Source organism: Leptidea sinapis, chromosome Z (genome assembly GCF_905404315.1).
Source record: "Leptidea sinapis chromosome Z, ilLepSina1.1, whole genome shotgun sequence".
Lineage (NCBI taxonomy): Eukaryota > Metazoa > Arthropoda > Insecta > Lepidoptera > Pieridae > Leptidea > Leptidea sinapis.
Window position 1 is genome coordinate 8,811,224 of NC_066312.1, and position 22,701 is coordinate 8,833,924.

General features: G+C 32.7%; 1 protein-coding gene across 4 annotated transcripts in view; it reads left to right on the top strand.

Moving 5' to 3' along the window:
- Positions 1–22,701, top strand: part of LOC126978340 (potassium voltage-gated channel protein Shaker) — a 383,795-nt gene that overhangs the window by 266,904 nt on the left and 94,190 nt on the right. The window contains exon 2 of one of the 4 annotated variants that reach the window (XM_050827085.1): positions 12,917–13,297. The exons of the other annotated variants lie outside the window; for them this stretch is intronic. Coding sequence (XP_050683042.1) covers positions 13,188–13,297 — 110 coding nt within the window. The 5' untranslated portion in view covers positions 12,917–13,187. The remainder of the gene's footprint in view (positions 1–12,916; positions 13,298–22,701) is intronic. 4 annotated transcript variants of the gene reach the window in all.

Consider the following 22,701-nt stretch of genomic DNA (forward strand, 5'->3'; position numbering starts at 1 on the left):
TAAATAATAAGTTTAATTGTACAATGTTACTTTGTAAATGTTACTTTAATTGTAAAACATATTTTTGATGGAAAAAAAAAGTCCGCTGTGTTTGTTGCGCCCATTCTTCTCAGGCCTGAGGCATTCATTTTGAAATAGGTGGTAGATTTTTTGACTTTCAATAAGTGATTTCACATCCTATTTTGAATAAAAATATTTGAATTTGAATTTGAACTCTCAGATTTTTTTTTTAATCCATTAATTGCTATTTTACAAAATGGATTAAGTTATGGTGTGGATTTATCGCTTACGCATGGCGGGGTAAGCGTGATAACTTTTGAAAATACCAATTTCATAACTAAATCAAATTTTTTAATCTTTTCATTAATTATGTGCAAAGTCATCGAATGGAAATGGCAGTATACAATTTTCTTTGTGTTCAACTTTAATAAATGTAAAAAAATATCCATAATACAGTTAGTCAACAAAACGTGCGTTCATTACAATTCAAATATTTTATCAAACTCGTAGAACTAACTGTAATGAAAAGTGAAAAAGATCAAAAAATATTTCCCGCTAATTACTCTCTCCTAGAACAAAGGCTTTGTCAATTTCTGAAGCAGAGCAGTAGTTAATAGTTACAGACCTCGACAGTTCGGCTGTTTCAACCGCGTTACATTTTTTAGCTGCAACTTTTGGCTGAACAAAATGGTGAAAGTATGCCTTAGTAAACTTTAATGAATTCAAAACATTTCACTTGATAAAGTTAAGGGTAAAACTTTTCATTGAAATCAGTCGGATTGACTTACCATTAAATCAAACATTAAATTATTTCGCTATGCAATTGAATTTGTTATTGTCGTCAATTTGACAAATCTGTTTCATTCATGAATCAAATGATAATTATTGAATTTAAATCATTATAGTTGATTGAGTTAAATTAATAGTTAAAATGAAAATTAATGGAAATTTAAATAATTTATTGTATTAAATATCTTCCAGAATATATATATTTAATATGTACCAAAATTCATGGACGATGCGAGACTCGAACCCACGCCTCTAGGCTTCCGTCTGAGCGCTATTACCAACTGAGCCAACCATCCTAGTAACGCATGGATCTTAAATCTTGGTATGTCTTGTTCAATTCTCACGTTGTGGCTCCATCTACAGGATCTACTTTACAGTTGATACCCTGCTCAACCCCAATAATTGCAAATAAGGAAACTGACTTGAGATGTCGCTCTTTAAAATATAAACGGTTTGTAATTTTTAAATGATATCCATAACTTCTGGGATTAAATACAAAAAGTGAAAGCATTCATAGTAAATGTTATTAATTGTTTAACCTAATTAATAATTAAAGTCACCTTCCACTCTTGTGCTTAGAATAAAATATTTTCTATATTTTCTACACAATTCCCAACTGATGGAAATGTTTTTAATAGAGAAGATATAAACTATGTAAAAATATACTATCAAATAAGAGTTACAATAAAATTTATCCTACAATCCGAAATACTTACACTGTCCTATCAGTAATCGGTAAAAGGTTGATTGAAGTAATTTAAAAATAAGTGCGAAAAATATATTTTTGTTTTGTGAAAAGCCGAATCGTATAATATAATTGTGTGTACAAAATGATACAAAGATATTAATTGAGTTTCAATACTTAATTATTTTTTTTTTAATTTCGTTTATAAAAGGTCAAATATTAAGAGAATGAAAACAAAACAAAAATTATTATTGAGTTAAGTTGGAGCTTCGTTCAGGGCTACACATGTCTTTTAATAAATAATCTATACACTGCTAAGTAATTCATTCGTCTGTTTTAAAGTTTCATAACAAAGTTTCTTCTTACATAGATGATTTGTACACTGAGGACTCAATATGAGCACATCTATCATGTTGGGTAATATAATATATTTTCCTATAGTTTATCACATGATGGATGGTTGTCGCATCATCATCAAACCGAAGATGGTCTCCGCTGAACAAACGCCTCCCCCAAAGACTTCAACAAGATCCATGTTTTGCGGTTTACATTCGGATTAAGCATCAGTTCATACGCATGGTGGGAGGGGGGGGGGGGGGATCTAGTACTACGTCATCCTATCCATAGTCGCTGATCGAAAACCTTCTGTACACTGCGATTATCGTACGAGTCAGCGAGCGATATGAAATCAAATCAAATGAAAATCACTTTATTCATGTAGGTCACGGAAATGACACTTATGAATGTAAAAAAAAGTTTTTATTTATTATTGAATCTAACACTACTTCGTAAAGGATTGAGCTAATGAGAAGAAGTAGCAAGAAACCCATTGCCACTCTTTTGAATCATGATTTCATCGTTTAACAAATCATTTTAATGAAATATATGTAAAGTGATACAACAAATCTGCCCATTTTCTCTTTAACTTACTTATTTTTTGCGATGTATGAGTACAATAACGAAGTACTTGTACTGTTACGTTGTTGACTGTACTATAAGAGTAAGCCACTCATCAGAGTACTAATAAACATAAGCATACGCGAGTATGATACGAATGATCGAATCGATCTCAAGCTATGAATGCTAGCTAATCAAGTCAAAACTAATTATTATTTATTCTGAGCCATCATCATTTTCCCCTCAAATATTATCAGTTAAATCATTATCCATTCCAAATCCAATGTCAAATGAACTTTATTCAATTAGGATTAAATTAAGCGCTTTTGAATCGTCATTATAAATATTTCTTTTATATTACTGAATCTATCATACGTTCGAAAAAAAGTAGAGCTCGTGAGAGGACTCAACGGCGCTACTCTTTTCAATCAAGTAGAGTATTGAACAATGGCTGTAATATACTAATCAAATTAGTTTGTAAGGTGCTGCATCCAATATATGAATAGTGTTTAGATAATATAAATTATTTCATAAAAAGTAATAAAGAATAAACTGTTTGAAATAATAGTATATTGAATGATCAACTTTGAATATATATATATATATATATATATATATATATATATATATATAAATCATCATATTAATATACACAATATACAAATGTAAAAATATTATATATTCGATCTCTAATGACCTAACTTCATACTTCCTGCGATGCTACAACTCGATATGCGTGTTCTGACTGGTTCTATAAACTCCTTCGATCTCTCGCTACTCAATTCGTCTAGTGCTGCCATCTGTCTTTTGAGCCTAACATTTTTATTTCACGATTTCCGTAATTAAAATGCGTGATCGGAAGGCTTTTTTTATGACAATAAGGGATAAGTCCCCCTGAAAACAGGATCTGGAAAGGTCTTGAAAAGTCGGGTTAAACTAAATCAAAATAACAATGTAAATTTTACGCAAAAAATCTTTATATAAAAACACAGTAACAATAACACGCGTTTTAATCCTTTGAAAGTGTTTTATTTAAATAAGGGACGAGACGAGCAGGATGTTCAGCTGATGGTAATTGATACGCCTTGCCCATTAAAATGTAGTGCCGTTCAGGATTCTCGAAAAATCCAAAAAGTTCAGAGCGGCACTACAATTATTGCGCTCGTATCCTTGAATAAGATGTTAAGTCTCATTTGCCCAGTAATTTCACTAGCTACGACACTCTTAAGACCGAAATAGAATAATGCTTACACAATACTGCTTCAGGGCAGAAAAAGAGGCCGTTGCGGTACCCATAATCTAGCCGGGATTCTGTGCAAATTCGCCTCTAACAACACCCTGTGAAGTCAATATTATTTTTATGCCCCGGGGAAGTACATGGTAAAGGTAATAAAATAATTAAATTCATGTTATCGTTAAATATAGTTAATTCAATAATAACACCACAAATAAGAAATATTATAAACATAGAATTTGGTGCAAAATCATAAATTACAATAAATGATTGCATTTGTGTATTAATGAGCACGTTATTTGACTAAATTTAGTATAATATGTTATGATAATACTGTAATTAGCGAAAAGGCACGTGCGAATTGCCGTTGAGTTGATTTATAGCATGGTTGGTTGATAATTTATTGGCCTCTGGTTTTTAGTTCGTTAATGGTGGACTGCGGTTATGGTTTTAATGAACCTTTGGTAGGCGTTCGTTCCTATCTTTGTCATCAGTTTACTCTTGGTGGTAATTTAATACTTTTGGACTTTAGATTGTTGCCCTGAAATTGCTGTATATACTCGTATATCGCACTGCTTACATTATTCATGTAATCTCCTGCGACAATATCCCCGATTTCATTTATCACTAAATTCATTTATCTATACATAATAAAATTGGAGTGTCTGTTTGTAGTATTGAAATAACCGTTTTTTACTACATGTATATGAATTTATATTCGGCACATACACCAAAATAACATTTTTTACAGGTTTGTTTGTTCCGGCTAATCTCTGAAATGGCTGGAGCGATTTTGACGGGACTTTTATTGGCAGGTAGCAGATGTTACGTTTAGTTTAGAAAAATTATTTTATTTTAGAAAAACAAATTAATTTTGGAATGACCAATAAACAGTTTAACTCTAAAAATAATTTATATGGCGAAAAGTAAAGTATGCCGGGTCAGCTAGTTACTAAATAAATTACAATTATATCAACATATATACACAAAATTTAAGTGTCTGTCTAAAACGTGAAAATAACGGGTATTTAATAAATGCATATATGAATGTCTGAATGGTCTAACACGAGAACACAATTTATCAAAACTTTTCCCTATCTGTCAATTTATTCGAATTATTCTCTGGACGGAACTTTCAGCGGCACGTTATGTTATGTTAGGGAGATAGGAGGGGGAGCAACAGGACACATCGAGAGTGATTTCGCGCCATTTTCGCGCTCTTCTTTCCAAATATAAACCAAAAATGTATGTATCGATTACATTTTGACCAATTATTCACAAGTACAATAACAATTAAAAATATATTATTTACCGAAAATAGAAATCAATGACGCTCTAGGTAAATATGGACACACGTTTATTGGTGGCTATATTTCTCTTGCCATTTTTAAGACCGTTACTTTTAATATTTGATTTAAATCATATTTATTATATGATATGATTCTCCTCGGCATTTCTACTTTTTGTTTACTTAATTGGGACACGTTTCATCTTTGAGTTAACACAGTAGGCTTATAATAGGGTCACGTCAACCCTTTTCACAAAGAAAAACTTAAACTATAACAACCCTTGAAACTTCTTTAGGATATAGAATGAAAACTAGTACGACTCTCTTGTCTTTTTGGTGTTGGCAGCCGTTAATATAGGAGTATACTCATATATTGAAGGTACCTAAGTCAGTCATATCGGTACGGGAATACGACAATCGATACCTGGTTCCACAAAATGGCACTGTTTGGGAAAAAGTTTGGTATAAATCTCGCGGTTGTTGAATGCCATATTTCAACACGATTCGGCTTGAATTTCATATTAAGACTTATATATGTGTCATATATACTTATTCTATGTGGTGATGACGTTGTTTTAACGTCAAGAACAGTATTTTAAATACTTATTCATAAAAGAATTAGTTTCTTTTTCAATATATTCTATTTTTACCATCCTGATGCTCCCAATATAAAGCAAGAAAAGGAAAATGATGCAGGTCATTGAAGTATAGCAATGTAATCCGTGATAAGAGACAAATTTTTAATTTAATCCGACATTTTTGAATATAATAAGGATAAAAATAAAACATATTTAAAAGCGAACAGTACTAATACTAAATGGCTTCAGTACTGTTACATAAATAACAATGTAGACTGGAACCGAAATCATATATCAAATTTATTTTAAATATGGAATAAGTAATCACCGTGATCACTTTTGTGATTTAAATTTATTACTAGTTGACCCGACAGACGTTGTTCTGTATATAATAAATAAAATAATGTTTTTTATTAATTTGTCAATAATGTTTCATATCATCAAAAATTACTTCGTAAAATATGCACCCTGCTGTCGTAATGAAATTGTTTCACAGCAGAACTGTCAAACCGTGCGTCAATAAATTCTCTTATAGAAATTATGTATGGACACATCAAAGGAAAAACAAATTTGTTGTTTTTATTTAATTCCGAGCATTTTCCTATTTAACCTTCCCTGTACTTCCACAAATAATTCAAGACCAAACTTACCGACCGAATCGGTCCAGCCCTTCTCGAGTTTTAGCGAGACTAACGAACAGCAATTCATTTATATATATATGGTATTGGTGCTTCTTGTTCCTTATTCTTCGCCATCATACAAATCACATAGTATTTACACCTAAATGTAAAATTTGCCAGATTTTTCCAATTTCAACACCGACAACTGACAATAAATAATAATTTTGGTCGATTTCTCCAACAAAACTCTGCTGTCACGAGAATTATTGGTTTTCCTGTGGAACTTGTCTCTGTCGCCATTTCCGTTTCTTCTGCCCCTGCATTCTTCATACTTGCTTCTGCTATTTCCTTTTATCACTATGACGACGAACTTGAATATCTCCGTTTTTATTCAATGATATTCAATTTTATGGTCTGAATGAAAAAAAAAATAATTAAAAAATGGTGTCAGAAAAAAACGGAATAATATTAATATTGTAATACTTCTGAAATAATTCCTGGCTCGCTTTGAATTAATAGTGCCATTGATTTTTGTTCGCTTCACTACACCATATTTAAAATTCTTGTTCTGAAGACGAGGCACACTCAAATATGATATTTTGTGACCTTGTAAATAACAAAAAGAGTTAAACGAATATAAAAATATATATACATATAAAAATAATGAATAACCTACATTATTAGATATGTTAAAAATCTAATCGACAATTATAAAATAAGAATAAATATTATATTTTAAATAACTACAAAAGTTCCAAAAACCCGCGTCACGCAAAATATCGAAAAGTAGCGTCGTATTTCACGATGCTACACTTCGATACGTAGCGTGACGTCATCGAGGGACGTCCGCGTCATTTCGCGAGCGCAGAGCGACACATCCACCCTTTCCAATTACTAGGTGCGTACTGCTGTCTCAGGCTTACGTCGGCTACGGAAAAAAGCGCTTTATTACACTGCACTGAATTTAGTCGTCTAAATTCTCAAGTACCTTACAAATTAGAAGCTTCTTACACGATATCCTAAATTTAGTTACTGAATTAGTTACCACTGAAAGCGCGACGAAGTCGGACGTGCCGTATACGAGACATGCCAAAAAATTGGTCTTTACTGGCCCTGGCCGTTGGCTCAATTAAAATAGAAAAATAAGGAAATAGCTGAAAGAATATTTATTATTACGCGAAAAGTTAACAAACATGGGTTAAATCGGTGTTTTCGGTGTGGTGTCTGATTAGGTTTCTAAATGATTCAGTCAGTCAGATACCATCCTTATTACTGAATTTAGGGTGCTAGCTTGCTGAATGCGATAATATTTGTCTAAATTTAGTAACGATTGAATTAAGTCGACTAAATTGAGTGAATTGAGTAATTCAGTAGTTTTTAACCGACTTCAAAAAAGGAGGAGGTTCTCAATTCGCATTATGTTTTCTTTTATGTTTGTTACCTCAAAACTTTCAACTGGGTGAACCGATTTTGATAATTCTTTTTTTTTATTTGAAAGCTGGTGCTCCCCGTATGGCCCCATTGTAATTTGGTCCTGATTTGACAATGGCATTCATGAGAAAACCATAAAAGTCTTAAATTTGCTATACCGTTACATAACCGTAACTAGAATTGGATTAATTAATTAGATTGTATAAAAATTCGCAATGTTTTTTATACTTTTTAGTGCATAGTACATCTATTGCTTTGGAATAGTGTTTTTGAAGTCGGTTGTTTTATTGTTAAAATTTTTTAAAACTATATTTCAAAGTGTATTAATGAATAGTCCTTGAACTAAAGTATATTTTTTTAATTTTCTTTTTATGAACGAGAGGTCTATGTAGCAAAGTGTACCAGAAAAACTTTCGCCGTTTCTGTAAAAACTTGTCTGAATTTAATATTTATTTACTCAACTATTTTATATACTGCTTCACGGCAGAAATAGGCGCCGTTGTGGTATCCATAATCTAGCCGTCATCCTGTACAAAGGAGCCTCCCACTGGTAAATGATTTTGAGGTCGGTAATTAAAAACTAAGAACTGAACATAAAAAAGGAGGCCATTCATTGGATCATAATTAAAATGGCTTTTATAACTTGTGAACTAACGTCGACGACTAACGCCTACGACATTAGATGTGATGCCGACAAAATTTCTTATCGGTATACGGCCTCTTAAACAGAGCTATGTACCTACAGTTTCAGATAATAATATGGCAGGCTGTACAAGCTCTTTCAATGCTCCAACAAACTCATTATTACGTATTGAAACGACAAATACGGTTTTAAAATGTAATTCACATTCACGTGCTCGTGAAGAAAAGTCTTGACTACAGAATGATGTTTAAAAAGAAGTAATTTAAAGTAAGATATATCGCTTAAAATTCTATTTTAAACAAACTGAATCAAAAGTGTATGGAAAAAGTCCTCGATAAAATAAATACCAAATCTCGCTAGACATCCATGATAATGTTTTTAAAAAGATGAATATAATTTAATGACAAAATAAAATTTTAAAACTTAGTTACACGTCTGCGTTTTTCATTTGTGATGGAAGCTATTAATACGTATTAACAACAGCTTGTTCCTGCAGCAAATCTCTTCACTTGGTACACATATTGTTATAGTTCATTAAACATGCCTGTGCTGTTAACCGGAAAAGGATATCCCTCGCTTGGAACCACCCTTGAGGCTCAAAATAATAATAAACAGAGGGTTAGCTTGTGTATGTAATCGATTCTTTATACCTACACTTGGCCGGACTATAGCACTCAAGTCTCTACTTCGAGTACTAGCGTGCAATATTCCGGCCGGTTCTAATCTATGACTTTCTGTATTTCAATTACTATTTTGTGCTTGAGCGCAGTATCTGCCATGATGATAAATAAAACCACCTTCAGTAATCAGCTGCATACACAAATGTTCGTATTCAACAGTACGATCGAGTTAAAGTTTAAATGTGATTTTCAGAGCTGATTGTGAACTTTGATCAATTACGTATTAAAAAAGTATTTATTATTTTATTTATTCAAAATGTTATTGTGCTTATTTCAGCTCAATACGTTAAGGAAAGATTTCAAATTCAAATACAATAAATGTAATAACAGCTTGTTAAAACATTAACTTAGTCCTTGAAATCCCCACAGCAATTGTTAGCACAGAGTAGGAATGGAGGCATGCGTATTGAGGTTATAGTAATTAAAATCGGCGAATGTTTTAGATCATACGATAAAAGAAAATATTGCAAACTTTCATGTGGGCGAGGTTAGTAATGGGCAAATCAACATATTAAACTCTTTATAATAAACTAAAGTGTTGGTAGATGGACCGACGACCTGGTCAGGAGCGTCGGAAAACATTGGATGAGGCTAGCGCAGGACCGATCGTCGTGGAAATCTTTGGGGGAGGCCTTTGTCCAGCAGTAGACGTCTTTCGGCTGATGATGATGATGAATAAACTAAAGTGGTTACATATTTTAACAATATAATTATTAGTAAGACTAACTCATATTCACTTCGTATGTTACACAAGTATAAATGTACCCATTTCGACCTCAAAGAGCAGCGCTTAATGAATAAAACTCCTATTTCATTACATGCGTGGTAGTTAAATGCAAAAATGCAAAAAAAAGAGTACTATTTAAACTGGCATAATTTTTTTTTTCACTAGTATTCAGACCGTCAGTCGTATTCATTTAAGCACGCCAAAGTGAAATGTCATAAAATAACATTTGTGCTAAGATTTTGGAGGTTTGCTGATGTTTCGTTGAATAAAATTTTCAATGGAGTCCTTCGTAGAGATAGTTTCTTAAACTAATAAATATTTTATTTATGTACTCTCGTCTATACTATCGTATATACGAGAGTACTAAAACAAAATAGTATAGTACTAAAATAAAATAGATAGTATAGTCTCGTATACGTCTATACGATGGGGTCGATTTAACGTTAGATTAAAACTTTTGTTAATCGACTTCAAAAAGGAGGAGGTTCTCAATTCAACCGCTATTTTTTATAAGTATGTACACCGATTACGCTGAGATTTATGATCCGATTTACGTAATTATTCTTTAGTTCCATGCGGAATAGATGCCATTTGGTCCCTTAAAAATTTTACATAGTTTGGCCGAGTAGTTTTCATTTTATAAACATTTTTTATTAAATTTTTTGTCTACGTGTATGATATAATTGTCTTTTGTGTACGGCTTTTTTAGGAGTTTTCATTCAGGTTAATATATATATTATTATTGTTGAGGGTCAGTTAATAATAATCACGCGTGCCGAGTGTAGGTAGCTACTATGACATTTGGCTCAGCACCGACTTAAAACAACTCAATATGTAGCACATAATAGTGATTTTCATTATTATAACACTAGAAATAAGGGATTGCTTGTAACTAATTCTAGTAGGCTTCATAAGATAAATAATAGCTATAAGGGTAAATGTATACATTTCTATAATAAAGTCCCAGCCACTGTTCAGGCATTACCTATAAATAAATTTAAATGTTTTATAAAAAAAATGGCTCTGTCGTAAATCCTATTACTTCACTGCTGAATATCTAAATGATCGAACAGCCTGGGACGAGATTTCGATTATTTTATAGCGATAGAAATGACTGTACAATATTGTATATTTTTATTGAAAAGAGCACAAAAAAAGAATGCTGGGAGAGTTTCTTGCGCCACTTCTTCTCTCTCAGAGCGCCATTTGTTTGCGAAGCGGTAGTAGTATCTAGTAGTTATTAGAAATGACATCAAAAAGAAATATAAGGGAATCAATTTTGAGAAAATAAATGCCTTTTATGCCTTTATAAATAATAGTATTTTATTAATACAATAATAAAGGTAAAGGTTGGCATAAGGTGTATAAAATTAAAATTTTTAGTTATTTTATACTTTTCAGTTTTTGAAGTCGGTTTTTTAAACGTAGTTTTTTTTTTATATTTAAGTGGTATTCACTTGATGATATGTTATAAGGAAAATACAAATGGATGTGATATTCGCGAATGAATGCATTAATAAACTAACGTCCTTTTTATCATCAAATTATTCATTTTTGATCGAAGCTATGAATATAATTGCTGACTTATTCATAATGACTTAGCGAGGATTTAAAACATCGCTAATATACGCTTGTTAAAAAATGGTATTCATAATCGCATATTAGAGCTAAAACGCTCATTATTTCTTCGATAAAGCTGACGTGAGATAAAGTAGCTAGGACCCTTCTATAAACCTATTTCAAGCACTCGAGTCTCGAACGCAAAAAAACATGGCCGACATCGATCAGCTGTTCGATATTTATATAATGGGATAAATAGCTTCCCGCTCAAAGTTGTTGGATATCCGTCAAAGATTGACAACCGACAGACTTCAACACTTAGATTTTTGAAGTTTGTAATTATTCTGACATCGACTTTTGACAACTGACAAACCATTGACATTGAAAAGATGTCTGTATCCATTGACAGTTCCTCAATAAATTAGTTAAAATCATGTTTTTTGTATTAGTTATGGGAGATTTATCAAACAAATATGAATAAGGAATTTTATCGAACGTTCGATAGGCTTTAAACACATTATAAAAACGTTTTATTATGAATAAGACAGTTGATGTTTAAGGTTTTTTGTTTTAATTGAAAATCTGGTAAAATTAAAATCATTGTGGTTGGATTCGTTTAATTCTATCTATAATAAGACTGATGTAGTTGCTATTTGAATATATCAGTCTTATTACAGGTACTCTTTCTCATTCTTCTCTCTCCTCTTTTATCTCATTTTAGAATTTTTATAATCAATGCGGTGCTTTTATTCATAAATGTGCTATATACCCATGAAACATCTCTCTCATGAGACGTTATTTATCAAAGGACAATATTGCGAAAAATCCTTATCATCCAGTTATGACACCGATTAATGATATATACATTGTTTGTGTCACAGTCCAGCCAATGGACTTAGAATATGATATTAGCGTATAGACGACCTAACAGCCGGATATGCGTTCCCGATTTTGATTTGTCAATGTGTTCGTTAGCTGGTGGTTTAATATTCAAAATACTGAGGAACAGAAGAAAGAACCGGGGACATTCCCTATATCATGCTGTAGTCTCCATTAGAGAGGTCTTTATCTCTCGCACGTTTCGTTCGTCTATACGCTATTATACTGTAAACCAATACAGGGAAATGTGTTTTTTTAACATTCCAATGTTAAATATTATAACTTACTTATCGAAAATATTTCATCAGGAATGACTTTAGTTATCTCTTTTTTTATGAAAATAAGGGGCGAGACGAGCAGGACGTTCAGCTCAGATGGTAATTGATACGCCCTACCCATTAGAATGAAGTGCCGCTCAGGATTCTTGAAAAACCCATAAATTCTGAGCGGCACTACAATTGCGCTCGTCACCTTGAGACGTAAGATGTTAAGTCTCATTTGCCCAGTAATTTCACTAGCTACGGCGCCCTTCAGACCAAAACACAGTAATGTTTACACATTACTGCTTCTCGACAGAAATAGGCGCCGTTGTGGTACCTATAATCTAGCCAGCTTCGTGTACAAAGGAGCCTCCCACTGGTTCTATGTATACATAATGGGGTAATAAATTGTGCTATTTCGTAAGTTTGCAAATTTGGTCTTTGATATTGCTTGAGAATAATATAAATAGTCTATTTAACATTAAGCTCATTATACGATGCTGGAAATCTAGCTCTTAGAAACAGCTATGATAGAGTTAATAATGATATATTTACTCAGTTGGTACGGTACTTTGTGAAACTCCAATTAAGATAAGTGATTTCACTTCAAATCGTTGTAAATGCTAATAGCAATTCTTTTCTCAGACTTCGACGGTCGAGCCAATAAGATGTAACTAATACAATAAATGTTAAAACAAACTTATGACAAGATACAATAATACCTACAATTGTGATCATTTGATGGAAGCAATGAAGGCGTCCAATTTTTTCGAATTTTTAAAAGTTTAACGTAGTTTTATTATTTCTTGGCTAGCTGACATTTTCGAGTTAAGGTTAGGTATGATGAAGGTGTGTGGGCAATACAATGTTGCTTGGACTAAGTGCTCTGTAGGACTTTGATATGTTGTAAATCAATATGGCGGCAGTTGCCGGGCTCTACGGCCTCGGAGATGAACAAAGGGGAAGACATCGGCGCGGTCAGGCTAATGCAGAACGCTCCGAATCCAGAGATGACAATACAGAGGCGTAAGTATTTAGTTTTAAATTTAAATTACATAAAAATAAACAGAGACTAAAATAAGGCATACGTGAAAAAAATATCTATTAATTAAAATGATAATTACTTTGGTAAGAACTTAGATAATTTATACGTCTATATAGCCTCTTGCTGTTATACAACCGATGAAAACAGGCCAGGTCTATTAATTTAGGGTGCGCTACAAGCTACGTCTTACGATTGCCATTTGTATGTCACTTTGTGTTAGTGTGCGTGCATTGGTCAAAATAGAGTTTGACAGGTTTTCACAGCTGTCACAAGCCATATAGACGTTTAAATCTTAACACTGATTTAAGATATTCACTATACTTAATAGGTTGATGAGTTGAGGTGTTTTCAATATGATTCCTGTCCAATACAAGTTCAAATCAAATTGTATGGTAACCATAAATTCGTGACCCCCTAGAACATCCTGGAGAATTCAAAACTGTTTAAAAGACTACATGATCATATAACGTAAATATTGTAGTGCCTGATCAAGTGAAGTAAACGACTTAAGATAATCTACTCAACTTGAACATCTACTTGAGTCGGGACTCGAGATCCGATCACTGGATTGACTTTCTGTTCAGAAATATAATTCTTTGCAACTAGGACTCTATTAAATTAGTTAGTTATTCAAATTAATTAATGAGTACTGATTTTCATTCGATACCAATTTTGAGCATTCAAAACACTTAAAAGAGGGTAGAAGTAAATATTTCCTCCGGGTGCATGGTATTTGGAACAGGGCCATCCATATACAACATCTAAAATACTATTAAACTGCCACTGCTTCGGTAAACATGGTTGTGATCAGAAAGCTTTGCTAGCAAGATGCTATCAAAAGTTATTGTATAAAACAACAATAATAATAAAAATCAACGTTAATGTTAATTCATACAATCTGCAGATAGCTTTGGCAGTCAATATAGTAATTATTGTATCTTAATACTTCCCTTAGAACTTATAAACATAATGCTAAATGTGCATAGCGTTTCCTTGTTTTAAATATTTTTATAACAGAAAATATGCAGTAATCCTTTAAAAGACATCTTCTAGGTTTTTACAAATGCCTAGTTAGAATATGGGTCCTCTAGAAAAAATAGCGTGATGATTAAAACTTTAATTGTCTAGTGGACTACACTAGACAATTAAAGTTATAACGGTGTAAGACTATAATATTAAAAGATTGTTTAAACAAAAGTGCTGCAGTGGTTTGAAACAAATCTTTTCATTACATCTAAAGCTGCTTTTATGAGTTATGGCGTTAATAAAAAGAGCTTATCAAGCTAGATCTTGCAATCTTTAAAGTCAACGATGCTTCAGAGGAAATGTGTTCATTTTATGTTTCTGCCTGGACTGAAAATTTGACTCTCATTTCAAGGGCACATTTATTCAGATATGTTTTTAGCTTTTATCCTTATGCATACTAATACAATGGAATTTATACCTTATTTTGGAGCTAATCCTCCGGACAAAAATATAAGGATATATAAATATGTATAACGATTAATTATACATGTAAGGCCAAAATTTAGTAAGAATAATCTTTTCGTCGAGTAGAGATCAGCTAAGAACGGCTTCTACAAATTTTACCAGCAAAGGGAGTTGCTATTTAAAAAATATCAATTGATAATCACCTCGAAGCATTTGATCGCTTCGCAGTGCACGGCTCGATCACCTGACGTAGAAACGTCGCTTCATTGTGTGTGCTCCTATTGCATATATCACGGGGAGTGTTCCGAAGAGCTGTATCACCTGATTCCTTCCGCCGAGTTCTACCTTCGCACGACGCGCCACACTTTAGGATATCATCCCCGCCAGGATGAGTGGCGTTCGTCCACAGTGGAACTTCCTTCCACGTCGCTGCAAGGCTGTAGAATGAGCTTCCTTATGCGGGGTTTCTGGGACGATACGACTTATGAAATTATAATAATTTATTTATTATTATTATTATTATGTTTATAATTAACATAAACTTGTACGATGCTTTCTTAATTTTTAAATTATGTGGGTTCATTCTCGCCATCCTCCTTTAGACTGTTGACCACAACGCACGAGCCGAGCGTAGCGTGTCGCAGCTAAGGAAGCAATTAAAGTAAATGCGCGATGGTTTCATTAGCCATCATAATCATCATCATCATCAGCCGGAAGACGTTCACAGCTGGACTGAGGCCATTATTATTCATCACTATTATCATTATTATACAAATAAAATTTGAAAAACATAATTTTATGAACGATGCGGGATTCGAACCCACGCGGCGGTACTTGAACGGTTAGCTCAGTGGTTAGAGCACTGGCACGGAACGCCGGAGGTCGTGGGTTCGAATCCCGCATCGTTGATAAAATTTTGTTTTTCAAATTTTATTTGTGTATTAATCCTAGAAGTGAGGGTTATCACTTTAAAAACATAACAAATTATTATCATTATTCATTAGCTATATCCACTACTAATACAGCATTGATATTGCGAGCTGTTTCTATAGCATTAAGCCTGAACTCGTATTCAACATTCCTATAATTTTCATTTACCTTTAAAGCCAAAACTCTTACTTATATAGCCGAATGTTATAACTAATTCAATTTTGTACATTTATTAATACTAGAATAGCTTTACTATTTCTACCAATTATTTCATTAATGTAGTTCACTCCAACAACAAACCATTCAACGAAATATTTTTAAACTTAATTGAACATGAAAAAGATCTAGATCTGAACTATTTTAGCCCGCCAGACAGACGAGCTCAATTACTACAGCCAGTTGATTGATAAAGAGATCTTTGCTATTATAACTAGACAAGCGATCGCAGATATCTATCGATTTAATTAACAAAAAGAATTACTAAGTTCAACAGAAATCCAATTAAATTGTTCGTTCGAGAGAAAGTTGGTTATGAAGTTTTTTCCAATAGATTGATTGCTGATATTGTTTACAGAAACTTATAGAACGAATCATTAACAATGATATGGTGCTTTATGTTATGCTCGTTAACATATTTTGTTTGACTAACGATAGAAAATATATATTTAATCGAAAAGAACTACAATTATTAAAAATTGCCGTATTTTTTATTCGCTTCGCTTTTTTTTTAGCTTCACTTGCATGTCTGTAACTGACTCCTTTAGACGCGATTTTGACCCACTTTAAACGGCCAGATTTCATTCAAACTTTTATCGAGGACCGATGATAAAACACTTATTTGATAAGATTATTCCATTATTCAATTTGCAAAAAAAGATTTTTACCAATTTAAATCATTTTTAAATAAATAAATTACTAATAAGCGCCATCTAGGAAGTTGTTGTAAACTACAAAAGAACCGCTCGTCATGTCAAGACAGTTCCACAAAATCATAGTATCTAATTCGTTTAGAAGCGAATAAATGGCGGTGTAATAATGTGTATTTCACGCCATCTAGCAGTATTTTAATAAACTCTTAAGGCAATGAGATTTCATGGAACGTACGCGTATACAAATGATTCTGTTATGATGAAGTAATGTTTTTATTTACGAAAAGATGGCGCTGTTTAAGTAATCTGTTTCCATTGTAAATTATTAATTATTAATATATTAAAATTATAATATATATTAAAATTATAATATATATTAAAATTATTAATATAATATATTATAATGCGTGGTTTAACTGACCTAATTATTATAAGAGCTAGTGCGGTGATCTCCGGCTAGAAAATTAACTGAAAAATGAAATTTAAATAATAGTTTAAAAAAACTAAAAAACACGCATTAATTGTAAAAATTGAAAATAAATTTTAATTAATTCAAATTGAAAATAGTGTAAAAAATATTCGTTATAAAAAAAGCGTGGGGTGCTTTTAGATATTATTAAAATAATAATTCTTCTACACCCCACGCTTTTTTTAATAATGAAATATATTTTTTTTGTACACATTTTCAATTTACTTTTATTAAAAAAAAAAATCTATTCCTTGATTTTTTTAAACTATTATTTATTTTTCATGTTTTAGTTATTTTTTTATTGGAATTAGTTCACCGCCGCTAATTATCTCTAGAGAAATAACAAATCATTGCAACAATTCCAAAGAAGTTGTTAAATTTGTAAAATACTGATTCAACATCATCCCTACTCCGCGCCTGTGGTGCGACATGCGATATATGGTGTATGGCAATGTAAAAATAATGCTCAAACGTCCAAGCAATATCCAATCCGTCCAAGTACATAAAATAAATAGCCGTGAATAAATCTTGGGTAAGAAATTATCTCGACATGCTCTAACATAAAATGTTTTAAAATCCATGTGATGTCATAAGTACAAATTTTTTTTTTCTACTCCTCTGCTTTTATTACTTTTTTAAGTCTTTGAATAAGTATTCTCTATAACCTAAAAAAAGTATTGTTAACAGTCTTTTTACAGCACTATAAGGACTAAAACTAGGTAAGATATTATGTTAATAGAAATTTTTGGTAGTACATACTATATATATATTATATACATAATATTTTCATGTTCAAATCACTAGATTAAACAATTTAATGTCAAATTAAGAAAAAACTTGTTAATATAATTTACCAAAATGCCGCTGTGTACCACTCACCAGAGATTGTTACCAGAGGCAACTCGGAAAATTGTGGTATTTATTTGTTTATTATTAAGTTAAATTACCAAGTTGTGGAAAAAATATTGTATGTGAGACTTCGTATAACTAGCCTAGACCTAGTCGTCAAAAAACGCTCGTGTCTTCATTCATTGCGATTTTTGCACCACTTTACGAATTTTGACCCCTTCTTATACACCTGTTGCGAAAAATACTACTATTTATATTAACAGTAAGAGTAACAAACAGACTTATACTATAAAATAAATGAATTATTACGAAAATACTTTTAACAATATCGGATTTTTTTTTGACTCCAGCTTGTTCATTTGATTGATATACAATTTGTAGGTAAAACAACAAGAAATTGTCACGGTACGAATAACTGAAAATAAGTAAATACTTAATAATAACTAGCTGACGTAGCAAACGTTGTTTTGGCTATATAAATTATATATTATGTAAACCTTCCTTGAGCTTCAACGAATCTATTACAAAAGATTTCATTGAGATCGGTCGAATAGTTTAGGAGTTATTAGGGAACATACAAACATACATTCTCTTTTATATATATAGATAGATAGATTGTACTAGTAAAAATTAGCAAAGAATTCCTATTATATATTCACAAGTTACTATATTATTGTCTATTATAATAGTGAAAACACTATGTAATTGAAAATGCTTTGTGCTGCGGTGTATTGTGCAAAAGGCACCCATAGTATAAAGACTGAATATATATAAGCTGACTTGTGTAGAAATGGAAAAGTACTCGCATATTCATTATTCCATGTTATACCGCTTTACGAAAAATATAATTTTTTTATTCGTGTATTATTAATTATTATGCATCACATATCTATACATATAAATAAAATTGGAGGGTCTGTTTGTAATATTGAAATAACCGTTTTTCACTACATGTATCTATATGAATATAAACACACCAAAATAACATTTTTTACAATTTTTGTCTGTCTGTTTGTTCCGGCTAGTCTCTGAAATGGCTGGACCGAATTTGACGGGACTTTTATTAAATGATGTAATAAGGAGTAACTTAGGCTACTTTTATTTTATAAAAAATTAAGTAATGTTGCAATGTCGAAGGAGAATATATGTATATGGCAAAACAACGTTTGCCGTGTCAGATAAACCTAACGGTACTAAAGTTGATGAAATCGATATCGATATCGATAGAATCTGTTCACGATAAATTCAATAACTACTGCACCTATTGTCCTGCTGTTTTCACTAACTGATAACGTGATTCTCGAAGAAGGTTTTAGTATATAATTTGTTTAGCGTTTTTCTATATTTTGTATGCATTAACGATATTTGTTGAAGGTGTCGGAAAAAAAGTAGCTGCCTGGGAGCTGCTGTCTAAACCCATTGAGATATAAAAAATAATGTATGATGGAATTGTGTATCTTATAAAAAATTATATTTTTCGATATAAATAACGAAAAAATTACATCAGACCATTTTTTGTAGGAGTAGTTTTAATTTAGAAAATCACCACGTAAAAAAAAACACGCCTCCAGACGTAGAGTCTGTCGTAGGTCATTTTTTTTTCTATTGACAGAACAGCGTCTGTCGGGTCAAGTAGTAAGTGTATAAAATAAATAAAAAATTCATAGAATTATAATTGTGTAATACTCCAGCCATATTGCTTTTCCATTGTAATATTAGTCCTAATTGCTTGAGAAAATAGACATCGTAATTGTCGATATGGACGTATGTTTTGCATGAATAAGTGTACTTTGTATCGATAGATAATATCGGTTAATTATATGTGTGACATAATCACTATAAGGTCATTAAGTTTTCCATATTCTATTACTCATCGAAAATATGGGTCAGCAAATAAATCAGCAATAGTTTCAGCCACTTCTTCATTAAGGACAATATTACTAACAATTACCGCTGGTGTTTCCCATTTTTATTTTTAAAGAGCGCAAAATTCATATTATATTTCTAACCATGGATGAATTTAATGAAATTTATTTTCTTATTATTTATTTTCTATTTCTACTGTACCCGTGACACCTGTAAGAACAGGGTGTGTCGAAGTCGGAGTGTAATCCTCAATGACCTTCAACGAATACCGTTCAATAATTGTGAATATTAGGTACGCTACACTAGTCGAAACGAAAAAGTGACGGTGTTGACGAGATAGGTGTGAACGAGGAACTCGACACCACCCTGGGCGAGTTGGTCGTCTTCCCGGACCTAGAGCCTTCTCCGGCCTTTAAGATTATCGAGTCCTCACCCTGTCTTCGGACTTCAGAAAACCCCATGATATCCCATCGTAGTCTGCTCAAAGCTTCCTCCAGTCGCTCCAACTTTTCGTCGGTCCGCAGTATCTTGTCACATTATATATTGCCCGAGCCTGGTCTTCGTTCATGATAGCACCGCCGAACCTGGAGTTTCTTAGCAACTCCTGCCCCGTCTCTTATGTGGCTGCTACCGTGGTCATCACGAGCGAGGCCGCCGGGGACTGGGGGCACGGGCCTTACAGCTTCTTTCATTTGGGGGGCTGTTTTTGCCATAATTCTCAAATTTCGCAGGCGGGTTGGCGATCGCAGTAGATTAATGCTCTCGGAAGGCTGCTGCTGCCCATCCTCCATTTTTTGTATCCCTTAGTCGCCTTGTATGACACCTGCGGGAGGAGATGGGATGGTACTATTCTGGTGCGACACCACACGCACAATTATAATACTATTTATTACATATTCCTATTGTATACTCTAAGTTTATGGTTGAACTAATGTCAACAGCTACACGAGCTAAACTATTTAAAAATTAAACAAACTTATGTCACACAGACATTTAATGTATTCTTATAAATAAGGCAAATATTCAGATAGTGTTTTCCTAAGGATTGTTTCACCTGATTCATACCGTCGCATTCCAACTTCGCAGCACATGCCACAAATCAGGATATCATCCCCACCTGTGGGGAGGATGGTGGCACGCCATACATCATCTGGATGAGGCATGGCTCCATAGGGCCGTCTTCAAGGAACTTACTGTATGTGTACCAAACTGTGGAATGAGCTTCCTCGTATGTTGTTTCCAGGACGTAACGACATGGGTCAAAAAAAGCGCGTACTACGCTGCTGTGATTCCTCTGGTGTTACAATAGAATATGTGCGGAGGTGATCACTTTACATCAGATGACCCCTACGCTAGTTTATCCTCCTCTTCCATGACAAAAAATATACACATCGTTGTTATATTTTTCAGCAATATAATTATGTGCCCTCACGACTTACTAGTTGAATGATATCTTTCCCTCATTTCCTGATCCATTGTAAATAGCAGTTTGACCAGCTTTCCTTCTCCTCTTTAGTGTACGTATAACGTGTATATATCTCTCAATTTGTCTTTAACATTTTGAGGTTTGACTTTCGTTGGCAAGTTTCAAAAGTAAAAATATTTTCTACTGGGTCATATATATGTTTTACCATTTTTTTATCATTTTTTTATAAATTAATGTGTAATTTTTATCACTTAAATTGTTTACGTCTCTAAAAATGAAAACCCGATATAGAGAGTTATAAAACAAACATCAACAACAATAGCTTTTCAAACTAAAAGTAAAAATTTTCTATTAAAATGTACACGGTGATTGCCATGGATTAAAACACAAAGCATAAAAATATTAAGAACTGCTTTTTGAAAGCAACTCACGTACAGAGTTTGGCCTCAAATGGTGATACTAACGATTCACGAGTTTAAACTTTACACCAACGCTATATTTATATAGAAAAACGTGTATTCTACTCTTCTCACATTATAATTCCAATGACTTATAATTCCATATAGTTCCAATGACTAAATCTGGAAATTGGTCTTACCCTGTCTGGTTTTCTCAGCACTTAATATATCTGCTAAAGCAAAAAAATAATTATTTTAACAAAATTAAGAAATAAATTAATCCTTTGGACAAAATAGAATTTGAATACCTAAGAGATGATTGCAAAAGACTGATAAAGGACTGTTACGTCAAATACATCAATGGACTCGAATATGAACTTATGAAGAATCCGAAAAAATTTTGGACACATATTAAAAACATGAGAAATAATAGTTCGTTGTATCCAGACACTATGACCCTAAACTATAATGTATCATCAAATCCTAACGATATACCAGACATGTTTGGAATACATTTCTCTTCGGTATATGAAAATGATATTAGCGATAACAACAACGACTTATAAAATCCAGAATCATGGACTGAACCACTAGACGTCATAGGACATTTTGAATTCACACCTGAAGAAGTCGCAAAGAAGCTTAAAATGATTGATACCACTAAAGGCAGAGGTCCAGATAATATACATCCACTATTCTTAGTTAATTGTGCTAATATGCTAGGCTTTCCCCTCGCATATTTGTTCAAAGAATCCCTGCTGTCAGGAACATTCCCATATGTCTGGAAGGAAGCAAGAGTAGTTCCTATATACAAAAACGGAAAGAAAGACCATATAACTAATTACCGCCCAATCTCTATCCTATCTTCAATATCTAAAGTATTTGAATCACTAGTGCATAACGTTATTTATTCACATGTACAAAAATATATTACCACTAAACAACATGGATTTATGGCTAAGAGACCGACCAATACAAATCTTACACTTTTTATGTCCGAATTGAAAGAAACTGTAGATCAAAACATACAGGTAGACGCGGTCTATACTGACTTTTCAAAAGCGTTTGACAAGGTTAACCATAAAATTCTCATTGGAAAATTACATAGATTTGGGATAACTGATAACCTTCTTAAATGGTGTGCTTC